Consider the following 13,656-nt stretch of genomic DNA (forward strand, 5'->3'; position numbering starts at 1 on the left):
CGCGGGATTTACAACATAATAGAAAACACCCAATTATACTGTAGTTTCAAGTTCAAATCTATTTTGTTATTATAAACGAAGAAGAGTATTTGGAAATCTCATAAAAATGTTATACAGTTAGCTTGTACGGAAGAGCTTTCTCTTTGATAATTCTCGCCATAACTAATTACCTTGACAATTTCAATTTGATAATTTGTTTGATATTTAATAATAATTTTTAATAAAAATAAATAATATTGTAGAAATATTGGCAAAATTCAATTATGAATGCTGTTATGTTAATAAGAAAATTTTAAATGAAAACGAGAAAAAAAATAGAGTTGACCTTGTCAACTCTGTGATACCCGTACGAATTTGTTATCCTATGTGCGAATAACTAATGTGCCATAACTAACTATGGGGCAGACTATGACTTTAAGTTGCCGTATTACCATATTAATTTATGCAAAATTTCAGTACTATGTGTTATTCAAAATACTGGTTGTGCCAAACTACTATTGATGTTGTATGGCAGCTACCAGAAAGAGCCAAGAAATTTTAGCGAATTTTATCAAGCACATCGGCCCTACTAATATATTCACTTGTGTGAAATCTCAATATCACAGCTTTTATAGTTTTTGAGATATAGTCAAATAACTTTTGAAGTTGTATGGCAGCTACCAGAAGGAGCCAAGTAATTTCAACAACTTTTATGAGACACATTGGCCCTACTAATATATTCGTTTGTGTGAAATTTCAATACCATAGCTTTAATAGTTTCTGAAATATAGTCAAATAACTTTTGAAGTTGTATGGCAGGTACCAGAAGGAGCCAAGTAATTTCAACTACTTTTATGTGACACATTGGCCCTATTAATATATTCGTTTGTGTGAAATTTCAATACCATAGCTTTAATAGTTTCTGAAATATAGCCAAATAATTTTTGAAGTTGTATGGCAGGTACCAGAAGGAGCCAAGTAATTTCAACGACTTTTATATGGCATATTGGCCCTACTAATATATTCGTTTGTGTGAAATTTCAATACCATAACTTTTATAGTTTCTGAGATATAGCCGAATAAATTTTGAAGTTGTATGGCAGCTACCCGAACCGGTACCCCGATCATGTCCAATTTAAATACTGTTCTGGCACTTACTACAATAAATCATTTGTGAAAATTTGGTGAACTTAGTTCAATTAGTTTTTGAGTTATCGTTCGGACGGACGGACGGACGGACGGACGGACGGACGGACGGACGGACGGACGGACAGACAAAGCTAAATCAACTCAGAATTTGACGCTGATCAAAAACATACACTTGAGTCTATATCTAACACCGTTATTTCTTAGCGTTACAAACGGTAAGGCAAATTTAGTATACCCTTCGAACATACGTTCGTACGGGTATAAATATCAAATAAATTTCAAAAAAAATAAAGAAAAAGCAAATAAAAATTGCAAAAATTTTAAGTTTATTTTTTAGCATGTTAAAAATTTAATGTTATCGTCATATTTACAATAATAAAAAATAGACATAAAAATTTATATTTATAGATATAAGTAAACTTTTAATAAACACAAAAGAGATAACAATATTAACCATAAAACCAATTAAGTACGTACAAAAAAAAAATTAAATATTGAGTGAAAAGTGTAAAGAAAAAAATAAAAAAACTAAGTAAACTGAAACCATTAACGTTCAAATATTGCCCTTTCATTTCATTAAAATCAAAAAAAATAAAATGTGAAATCTAAAATAAAGTTTTCCTTTCAAATTTTCAAAAGGACAATTTAAAAAATTACGATTTTTCCACATTTATATTTGGTACTCAAAAAAAAAAAAAAACTCGATCACAACATCAAAAAATTTTAAGCGCAGAGTAAGTAAATTATTACTACTTTCGTTGATTCTAATAACAAACAATACCGGCAGACAACACAAATTTTTCTTTTTACCAAAATTCTACATTTCCAATTACCAAAAACAAAAAAAAAAACCCTTATAAAGCAATATTGCGAGAAGAATATTTGCTAAAATGTGAGGAAAAACAAATTTACCAAATTGACGACAGTAAAATCATAATCATCATCAACTTTTTGTTATATAATCAACATCATCATTATATCGATATCAATGTGATCTTCTTCACAGTACACAGTCATATATACATACATTTATCTGTATTAAAAAACCAAAGTCGACATAGTATGATGGGATTTATATCATTTTTAGTAATGAAATGAAAAGCCTATGGGAAATATTTCATCAGAATATAAAAAGAAAAACATGCAGATAGAGACTAAAAGAAGAAGAGAGAGAAAAGAAGAAAGGGAAAAATCGGGTACTCAAAATTTAAAAAAAAAATAAAAAATTTCAAGGAAAAAAATAAAAAAACAAAAGAAGAAGAAAAATATTTTAAATAAAGTTCCGTGCAAGTAGTTGTTATTGGAATAAACGACGTGGAGGAAAAAAGAGACAAAAAATACAGAATTGTTGTATTACTACGGTATATAAATAAAATATAAAAGAAGAAGAGTAAATATAAGAAAAAAAAAAATTAGAAATAAAAGAGAAAAAAAAGCAGACCAACGACAACAACAACAACAATAACAAGGACTAAAAGGACAACTTACATAGAAAATAAGAAAAAAAAAATTAATTTTTGTTTTTGTGAGTAATGTTTTTTTCTACGCTATTTTACTGTTATTATTGTTGTTCTCTTTCGCTTTTCACATTTTTTTCATTTCGTGCTTCCTCCTTTCCAAAGAAATAAAAAATGAAATTATGTGGAAAATAATATTTTGTGATTTTCTTCATTTTATTTATTGTTTATCATACTGTCAGCATATTATAGAAGCTACTCAACACTATTATTCTCTTAGCTATATAATATTTTAAGAATAAGAAAGCAGTAAAACAAAAAATTACTAAAAAAAATTTCTTCTTTGTATTTATTCAATTTAATTTTTGAATTTAAAGTGAAAATACATGAAAATACAAAAAAATATAAAGTTGGAAAATATTTATTTAGGTAACAAATTTTGAAGGAAAGAAATAGAATTTCTTTGTTTAATATGTACAATTTTGGAAATCATTGAAAATTATTAGCATTTAATTAGCATTATTGATTAAAAATTCATCATAAAACTCACCAGGATTTCAAACATTTCAACATTATAAATAAAATGTCGACAAATATTAACAACAATCAAAAATCAAAAACTGAAAATATAATTTTCAATAATTATTAATTATAATCAAAATTTTAACAAAATTAAATAGAAAATATTATAAAGAAAAAAATCAAAAATCATTTAAAATGCTATTTGTGGTGATATTGTGCCAAAACTCACCATATATTTCAATAGAAAAACGAATATTCACCATACTAATTATATCAATTCTTATTAATTTGCTAACCAAATCTACTACTATTACTAAAAATAATAATAATAATTATTACAGTGATTATAATTGTAATTGTATATACGATTATAAATTTAATATAAATTTTAATAAAAATAATTTAAAAAAATATTTTAATAATACATGTGATTGTATAAATAGTAATAATAATAATAATTATTATGAATATAGTATTAGTAATAATATACTATTAGGATATATTGCATCAGCAAATGAATTATCATTAGTATTAGAAAATAATAATAACGATAATAGTATTAATAGTAGTAGTAGTAGTAGTAATAGTGATTTTTCAATAAACTCAAATAAACAAAATGCAACATTAATACCAATGATAACAGTAACTGCAACAACAGCAACAGCGACAGCAACAATAACATCAATAAATACAATAATGAATTTATCATCATTATCAGTATCATCATCAGGATCATCAATACAATCATCATCTTCAATATTATCAACAATTTTTATAGATAGTTTAAGTACTTCATTAGCTACTTCTGCAGTATCATCATCATCTTCATCGGTATCATTATCATCATCAGAAATAAATAATGAAAAAAATCAATTTTTATCTGCATCAGATGAAGATAATATAGAAATTGGAATACCATTACCACCACAAGCTTTAACATCATCATTATCATCGGCAGCAGGATTATCTTCATCATCATCAGTATCATCATCAGCTGCAATTGGAATTGAATTACCGGCATCTACAAGTATAAATGGAAAATTACCTAATTCTGATTCTTTATTACAAACACAAATGACTATTAGAGGTAAGTTTGTATTATTTTTTATTTTTATAAATAACTCAAAAAAAATTCTTATTCCTAATATAGAATAGAATATTTATCTCGAATATCTAATATTATACACACATATATACACATATGAAAATAATTATTATATTATATCGAAAATATAATGATTATATTATTAAATCGAAAATATTTGAAAAAATTATTGAAAAATAACTTCATATTTAGTTGAAAAATTCATTGAACGATATTTAGTGAATGCTTCGTAGATAAACACCTGCACCAATTGTACCTAGTATGTGTGGATATTACTATTTTTAATATACCAATGAATTTATCTATTCATCCTATAACCATCTGTAGGCTGCAATATTTTATAACTATTTATGAAGAGTGAAATAATTTTTTGTTTCCCAATGAGACAAGAAGAAAATTAGTAAAAATTTAAATTATTTTTTTTTGGCAATAAATTCGAAAATTCCTAACTATATAAAAAATATTGTAAAACATGCTAAAATAATTTAAAGAATTGGATGAACATGACTATTTTCTTCTTTACGTGTTTATTATTTTATTTAATTATAATTTTGGATGAGATCTAATGTTTCTCTGTATACAATAAAGTGTACTCGCACCATACTTTAATTTAAAAAAAAAATTTTTTTAAATGTCATATTGTACAATAGAGCAGTTCAGTTAAAATTTTAATATAAAACGAGAAAAAAAATAGAGTTGACCTTGTCAACTCTGTGATACCCGTACGAATTTGTTATCCTATGTGCGAATAATTAATGTGCTTTAACTAACTATAGGGCAGACTATGACTTTAAGTTGCCGTATTACTATATTAATTTATGCAAAATTTCAGTACTATGTGTTTTTCAAAATACTGGTTGTGCCAAACTACTATTGAAGTTGTATGGCAGCTACCAGAAAGAGCCAAGGAATTTTAGCGAATTTTATCAAGCACATCGGCCCTACTAATATATTCACTTGTGTGAAATCTCAATATCACAGCTTTTATAGTTTCTAAGATATAGCCAAATAACTTTTGAAGTTGTATGGCAGGTACCAGAAGGAGCCAAGTAATTTCAACAACTTTTATGAAACACGTTGGCCCTACTAATATATTCGTTTGTGTGAAATTTCAATACCATAGTTTTAATAGTTTCTGAAATATAGTCAAATAACTTTTGAAGTTATATGGCAGGTACCAGAAGGAGCCAAGTAATTTCAACGACTTTTATGAGACACATTGGCCCTACTAATATATTCGTTTGTGTGAAATTTCAATACCACAACTTTTATAGTTTCTGAGATATAGCCAAATAAATTTTGAAGTTGTATGGCAGCTACCCGAACCGGTACCCCGATCATGTCCAATTTAAATAGGGTTCTGGCACTTACTACAATAAATCATTTGTGAAAATTTGGTGAACTTAGCTCTATTAGTTTTTGAGTTATCGTTGGGACGGACGGACGGACGGACGGACGGACGGACGGATGGACGGACGGACGGACGGACGGACGGACGGACGGACGGACAGACAAAGCTAAACCAACTCAGAATTTGACGCTGATCAAAAACATACACTTGAGTCTATATCTAACACCGTTATTTCTTAGCGTTACAAACGGTAAGGCAAATTTAGTATACCCTTCGAACATACGTTCGTACGGGTATAATGAAAATATCCTGAAAATATAAGCATATTTGAGGTTTTGTTTCTTTATTTTGGGCCTAAATAACAGAGATTTTACTGGATTATTTTAATAAGGAAAAACATTTCTTGTTTCTAGAAATACTGTTTTTTATTAAAGCAAGAATAAGAAATTGAAATATTTTTTATATACTATTCTACAATTGGGATTACATGTTTCAATAAATTTTTTATGTTAACATACAATATTTTGATGCAATATTCGAGAAGTATATTCCAACATCTTTAAAATTTTTATAAATTAAAAGATCCTTCATTACTCCATTTTTTCTGGAATTATAACCCTACATAAAGCACGGGTTTGTTTATTTAAAGTATTGCCGTCCTTGCATTTTTCTATTCTTCTAAAAATTATTGGTCTCAAAATAGTATTTGTTGTCAGCTTATCATCTCGGAAGTTCTGAAAATATATAATTAAAAGCTATCTTATAACTCTTATATTTCTGATTTAGACCATTATGGTAATGCAGTTTTTATATATTTCCCTAAAAGTATGCAATATTTTCGATAATTTAAATGTTTAAGGTTACGAAACAAAAATATGGCATTAATAGATTCCAACTGATTATATTATGCAACTTGAGTTCCTTCTCTATTCTCGCCTTTTAATTAACAGGAAAAAGTTAAAACAAAAATCACCTTTTTCAGCAATTTTTTAATATTATAAGTAAAAACAAAATAAAGATTTATGTATTTTTAATTACAACCAAATTAAACTCTCTTTTGTCTACAATATTCGAATCTTACTGCAAATATTGAACTTAATTTAATATTTTATCAGATATTTAATCATTCTTTTAACAATATGTCTTCAACAAATAAATCTTATTGCTTAATTTACCTCTTATTACAAAAAAAAAAAAAAAATTGGTAAAGCTGAAATTGATTTAATAAAAAAAATTTTCATTGAAAAAATAACTTAAATAAAATATTTTCATACTTACATAATTATGTATATTTATAGGGATGTAATTCCATTTATTTACTATACTTTTATAATGTAGATTTAAGCGATTTTCAATAAAGAAAAGAAAACAATTATACGTGTAAACCCTTTACTCCTCTTTCTCTATCTCGCATATAAACAAATTGATATAAGTACATTTTCGACCGCATTGAAAATTTTTTTTTTATCATTCAAGTTAATTTACTGTTAATAAAAATATCGCTTAAAATTTGGAAAAAAAAAATCCTTATGAATGAGACTGAGTAAGAATGCAATTGGGTCAAACCAATGGTTTTTAATGTAGCACTTTTCCCCCTGGACAAGTGAAAATACTGCTTTTAAGAACAATCCATGTACATAGCTACTACATTATTAAAATTAGTTTCATTCTTAAAATTTGAGGATTGCATACATTTAGGATGGGTTCATGCAATGTTCGAAACAAAACAAAAAAAAATGTAGAGAAGAGTTGGAAAAATCCTCAAATTTAAGTGTTATTTGCGTGAGTTAAGAAAAATAATTATATTTTTTATTTACCGTTAGCTTTCTGTACTTATAGAAATTTGGAAAAACTTACAGAATCAGAAATATAAGATGAAAAAAAAATCAAATTTTGCAAATTTCGAAAGGCGATACCTTGAGAGTATATGGAAGTGGAACAAAATTTTCCTGTAACGAAATAAACTATTTATGAATATGAAAGAGTGTTACTAAAATTTCAGACTCCTATCACTGGAGATTTAGAAGAAAAACGATATCGAAAATTTGTGAAAACGGACGAACGAAACTACTTAGCATTTTTTTTCATGTTTTGGAAATAAAATAAAGTTTTATTTTTTATATATAAATAGCTATACACATACATACTTACATACACACATACATTAATTTTGCTTTATATAGCATTGGTAAACTGAAATTGTACATGCATATGGAAGCTACGTATATACATGAGATTTCGATTTCCTATTAAATTTCGTAAATTGCACGAGAATAAAAAAAAGAATTGTGAATAATGGATCCCAAATTGATCCATTAAAAGGGTTTTAAAAAGGAAAAGAAATGATTTTATTATTTATTTTTTTGGTTTTGTTTTTCCTTTCTTATATAAAAATAAAAATTGTGTTTGTTAATACGAGCGTAACTTATCCAGCTTATTAATTAAAATTAGATCAAACACACACAAATACCAATATATAAGAAAAATGTATTAAATGGATTACATTGTGCGCTAATAAAATCATTTAAAAAAAATTTAAAAGAAATTCAATTCCACATTTTCTGTTCTGGAGTCACAACCACAAAAATTCTAATAAAATTGTACTTTAAATGTTAAAAAAATTTATTGAATAAATTTGGAGAGATTTTCCCAACCACATTGGAATTTTAATTGTTATAAAAATGCGAAATAATTTTAGGCAATTACAAAATATGAAAATAGAGTTTAGATTTAGTTGACAAACTTATTTATGAATGCATGACTTAGATTTGGGGGCTTTTGAAGCAATAATAATTGGTAATTCAAAGTGGGATCCCAGGGAATTGTAAATAGTGAATGAAATTAACAGGCATAGAATGCCTCTTGCGATTCTATCTAAAACAGATAATCTAGACATGCTTCTTATACCCATAGAAAGCCGTTGCGGATCGTATCAATATATAAAAACAATTCCAGATTTGAATAACATGTAACAAACATGGTTAAGGCTAGTTTAACGTCATACAAAATATTTAGAATTTCTCTGATGGGAAAATATCAAATAACGAGGCTCAACTAGGGGCTCTTATATGACATGCCAAGATAATCGGCCTCCCTTCAAAACTATCTCCGCAGAAATTGTCGCAATAAGAGATGGGAAGGAAATGGTGACCTACCTCCATTGGGAGAACTCAAGACTCAGATTTTTTGGGTCTCAATTGTTTTAATGAATAGAATAGCGAAAGAGGCACATATTTTACTTGCTATGGTGTTATTTTTCAATAAGTAACGCTATATATCACTCAAGATTTTATTTCAAATATAACTTATTTTTTTGTCAATAGAAAAATATAATTTTAATTTCGAAATTGAAACGGAAACATTAAGATCTAAAAATAGCATATCTTGGCGATTATAATCAACCTTATGCAAAATATTGTCCACAACTCACCCTGCGTATACATTTTTCGAAAATATTTTGTGTTATAATTAGAATTTTATTCTAAAATTATCCCCCAATTTTTTTTTTGTTTCCATAATCTTTAATTTAAGATATGTGGTTACTAAAATTGTTCAAAGATCTAAAAATATTTTATTCGTTCTTTCCTTATTATTAAATTTATCTTCTACTAAACTTTACCGTTATTTAATAATAGTTTGTTCTTAAATTAGAATTTTCTTTGCATATAAATGAAACATAAAACTGAATCAAAACTTTTATTTTATTCCCCACACTTAGCCCAATGTTCTTCATACCATACATTAAAAACTAAGCAACCAATATAAACACTAAACATTACAAATTATATACAAGAGATTAATCTTAATTTTCCTTTAGTTTTTTCTATCCTACAACAAATTCTTAGAAAAAATCTACTTACTCATTCATTATGAAAATAATTTTTAACGAACGTTAACGTACCTCAGAGATTTTCTTTTTTTTTTTTGTTTTGGTCCCTATTGTGGCTTAAAATTGAATAATTTGCCTTTTCTCTTTATTTTGATTTTTCAATGAATGCCCCGCCCCCTCCATCCCCTTCACCTATATAAGTTATGTATTCATGAGATGTGCCTTTATGTATAGGTAAAAAATACCTGAACTCATTTCATGTGGGAAATATGTAGGTACGTGGGTATATTTAGGAACTACGAAAGGAAGTGGAAAATTATCCTATACATTTTGTAAATAACAACAAAAAATTATAAGTGGTTTTTTTGTATATATTGTTTTTCCGAAAATATAGTGGAAAACTTTTCAGTTTTACAGTACTTTGTATTTCCCTCCTGTTGTGTAGGTTTTGTAGTTTGTTTTACCATTCCATTTTTTTTCTGTAAAATAGATTAATTTTGTTTATCCGTAAGTTTTATTGCTCAGTAATAATACAAATCACTTAATAAAAATTAGATGGAAAATCTTACAGTAACCATTTTATTTTTGTGTTCGTATAAGAATTTACGTGCTCTTTTAATTGTACTTATAGTTTCTGTGTTTATACATGTACATTTCATTATAGTTTCTTTAACGTGTTAAATTTGTACATAATACACGTTTTAAACTGGTTAATAGCAGACATATTCAACATACAACCATTGGGCCGGATCCTGTTCATGTTTTGTATGTGGCCCCTGAAGGCTGTTTTAAAAATATCAAATTAAATCTGATCAGTTAGCTCTTAGATAATTTCCGATAAAAATTATTTTTTTTTTATTCCAGAGGTTCTCATACTGTTAATATGAACAGAATATTTGATTTGCCTTTTGGTTCACCTTTCTAAAATGTTAACTTTAAAAATTTACGTTACTTTTCATATTTCTGAAACATTTTCTAAGACATGTTCTAAAAGATTTCCATATTGTTTTTTTGGAACAATATAGAACGATTATTAAGTACATTAGCTTGTCAATTTAAAAAATTTTTCTTCAGACAAATAAGCGTGTATCCTGAACGTGGTTTTCAAAATCTTTCTGTGTGTTAATCTAACCAATGGTTCTGTGAAGCTTGCAAATTCCAGAGACACGCATACGAGTAATTTGTATTTTCCATTTTTGTTCTTTATTTTTAAAATGATGAGAGTTAGTGTAGTTTTCCACTAGCATTATGGTAGTCATGTGTAACTTTTAAAAGAAATTCAAACCCACTTGTGTGAATGTAGATGAGGTTTCGTGTAAGATACTCTAACAAACAACTAATTTTTTCCGTCAAAGTAAACAAATTCTCAGATTGAGATTTTATTGAAAATTTAGAGTTTATAATCGAGTATGAAATATAATTTTGTAAATGGTTCTCTTTGTATTATGCCCATAAAATTAAAATAACAATTTTTATTTTAAAAGTATATTTTTTGATTAAGGAGTGAATGAGAAGTTCTTAGAAATTCAGATAAAAAAATTTAATAAAAATAAGGTCTGTTTTGTATATCAAAACTTATTTTCAATGATTCCCTTGAGAAGTAAAAATTATCTTTTTTAGACACATCTATTCACCCTTGAGGACAAAATAGTTTCTATTGAAATATAAACTTGTATACCATAATCATAAGTACGTACGTACATAATATGTAATGTAGGTCTACTATCTATTGTAATTTATTGTAACATTTTGTATACTTTGATTTAGGGCTTTAATATTTTAATCTACTCGACATCATTAATTAATCTTCTATAATTTTTCTTTGTTGTCGTTGTTTTTTTTTTGTTGTTGTAGGTATTCTAATCATAGTTAGAAAAAAAATTAAGGTAATGTGGTCGAAATATAATCGAATCTATCGTATTCAAGAATTTTATTCTAAAAACTTAAAACATTCAAATTTAAAGTCAATAGATGTAAAAAATTATTTCAACAATTTCCGAGACTTAAATCAATTATGAATGGTTTTGGTAAAAAGTACCAAATATAGGAGAGGCATAGTAGGAATGAGATAATTCAAAAATTGAACTTTGAGCTTTTATGAGAGTTTGACTATTTAACGAAATCCGTTTTTCTGTTACAATGTTAATGAAGCTCTTCTGAAATATGCCACAACTTTTTTTGTTTCCTGTACCTTACTGTGCAATTCGATTTTCGTGTTTGTTGAAATGGAAATGCAGAGGTGGTACTATACAGATTGATTGGAACTACCCTATCACTTCTCCGAATATGAAAATCGAAATATATTGTAAGACCTCAGGAAACAGGAAAAGTGACAATTTCTTCTTTCGCCCATATCTATTCATAATTTTTATTGTTTCTTACGTAAATTGCTTTTGCATGACTAAATGAATGGAGTTCTTCTGCTAAAATTTTAACATTTTAAAATCTAATATGAAAACAATACCTCCCTTTTCACGTTCAGTGGCAATTGTTAACAGTACTTGATCTTTGTTGTGCTCTTGATTTTGATTTTCTTTATTCCTATTTATTTTATTTGCTTTTTTGTTTTATTTGTTCTGGTTTTTCTCATTAAAGCAATTTAATAATAAACAACAATGTCAGTCAAAATAATTTCAATGTTTCTATAGAAAGGCATAATTTTCATGAAAATATAAAATAATGTGAACAACACTTTTAATACCCTAAAATTTATCATACCTATAATTAGTTATTGTGTAAATGATAAAGCATTTTATACTTTAATATTATTATAAATAGCATACCTTTACAAAATTTATAATATTCTACTGTACATCATTTACATACTAGTGTATAGAAGTATAAGTACGTACCAACATATAGGTTTGAAGAAAAGGGAAAGAAGTTCAATTCTATTTTCCGTTTCCGGAAAAAATATTTAAATTTGAATAGGAAAACAAAAGTTTTCAGAGGAGGAAGGAGAGCACAATTTAAAATTTTTAATGAATGTCAAACATTTTGTTAAAATTAAATAAAAAATGTTAAAGGATTTTTTGTTTTGGAATATTTTCTTTTATAATGACTGGCAATATTATTATAATTTTATACATGTAAATAATTTTTATAAAATTATTGATGCTCTAAAACCATGTGAGGAAATTTATGGTCCTTTTATTATTTCACAAATAAATAATATTAAAATATGTTTTTCATTGTTATTACAAAAGAAGAACAAAATAGTTATACATACTCGTATATATGGAATTTTAAATAATAAAAAAGAAAATCTCTCAAGCCTCACTTTATTTGACCTCAATTAATCATCCCTTTAATTTGCAAAATCATGATACAAAATGAGTTTACCTTTTCTTTTCCAAAATATTATTGAGACTTAAAGTAATAATGCATGTATAATATTTAATTTTCTTGAGAAAACAAAATTTTTGTGCCAGTCCATTGGCTAAGAATAACAAATTATTTTAAAAAGGACTAGGTAGACAAAAAATGGGAAAGAAAAATTTAAGAAATTGATGGAATTCTAGTTATAACTTCAGGAATTTCAATGTGATATTAAGCAATGTAATAAAATTATTTGAGGTTCAATATAAAATCATAAATAAAATTTTATCATATATGATGTTTGCATAGATCCCTGAACAAATTTTGTACAATAATGGTTCAATTATTTTCCGCATTACAAATTATCAATACAATGTGTAATTGTTTTATCTTTATTATTAATTCTTATAGGAACAAATGTTGTGATCGTAATTCAAGGAACGAGTCAAGGCATAGGAAAATTAAAAAATTTTTTTTTTCGGACTGGACTTGAACAAGTGACCGCATTTTATATGAAATTAGTTCAATAATTTTCAAATGATGACAAAAGTAAATTCCTTATAATTTTTTCATGAAAAATATTCAAAGGAAAAGATAATTGTTGCCGATAAATGCTTAGTCAAAATTTAAGTTGAAGATTTAATGGTATAGTCAAAATTGTTGCTAGTCAAATAATCTGATCGAAGAAAACTATAATTTTAGTTTTCGCAGCCCTGTTACTCAAAAATTAAACCAGATAATTACATACAATTTTAATGTTAGCCATACAATCTAATATTTTTTAACGTGCATGAAAGCAATTAGTATGCTCTTTCTTCAAATTTTGATCCTTTTAACTGTTATCTCATAAGATTTTTTGTGTTTTTTTAAGATTCACTATTTAAATTATCGCAACTACAGGGTATATGAGAGCACTAGATATAGAAGTTACTTCCAATGCCTCGAA

The 13,656-nt window shown here is 26.6% G+C and overlaps 1 protein-coding gene across 1 annotated transcript in view; it reads left to right on the forward strand.

Annotated features, from left to right (window-relative positions):
• The first annotated feature begins 3,543 nt into the window (after positions 1-3,543).
• Positions 3,544-13,656, forward strand: part of LOC129612057 (serine-rich adhesin for platelets-like) — an 87,919-nt gene continuing 77,806 nt past the window's right edge. Inside the window, exon 1 of the mRNA XM_055525507.1 lies at positions 3,544-4,194. Within this exon, the coding sequence (XP_055381482.1) occupies positions 3,741-4,194 (454 nt within the window). The 5' untranslated portion in view covers positions 3,544-3,740. The remainder of the gene's footprint in view (positions 4,195-13,656) is intronic.

The sequence above is a fragment of the Condylostylus longicornis genome, unplaced genomic scaffold, assembly GCF_029603195.1.
Source record: "Condylostylus longicornis isolate FDR11 unplaced genomic scaffold, ASM2960319v2 ptg000055l, whole genome shotgun sequence".
In the NCBI taxonomy this organism is placed as follows: Eukaryota; Metazoa; Arthropoda; class Insecta; order Diptera; family Dolichopodidae; genus Condylostylus; species Condylostylus longicornis.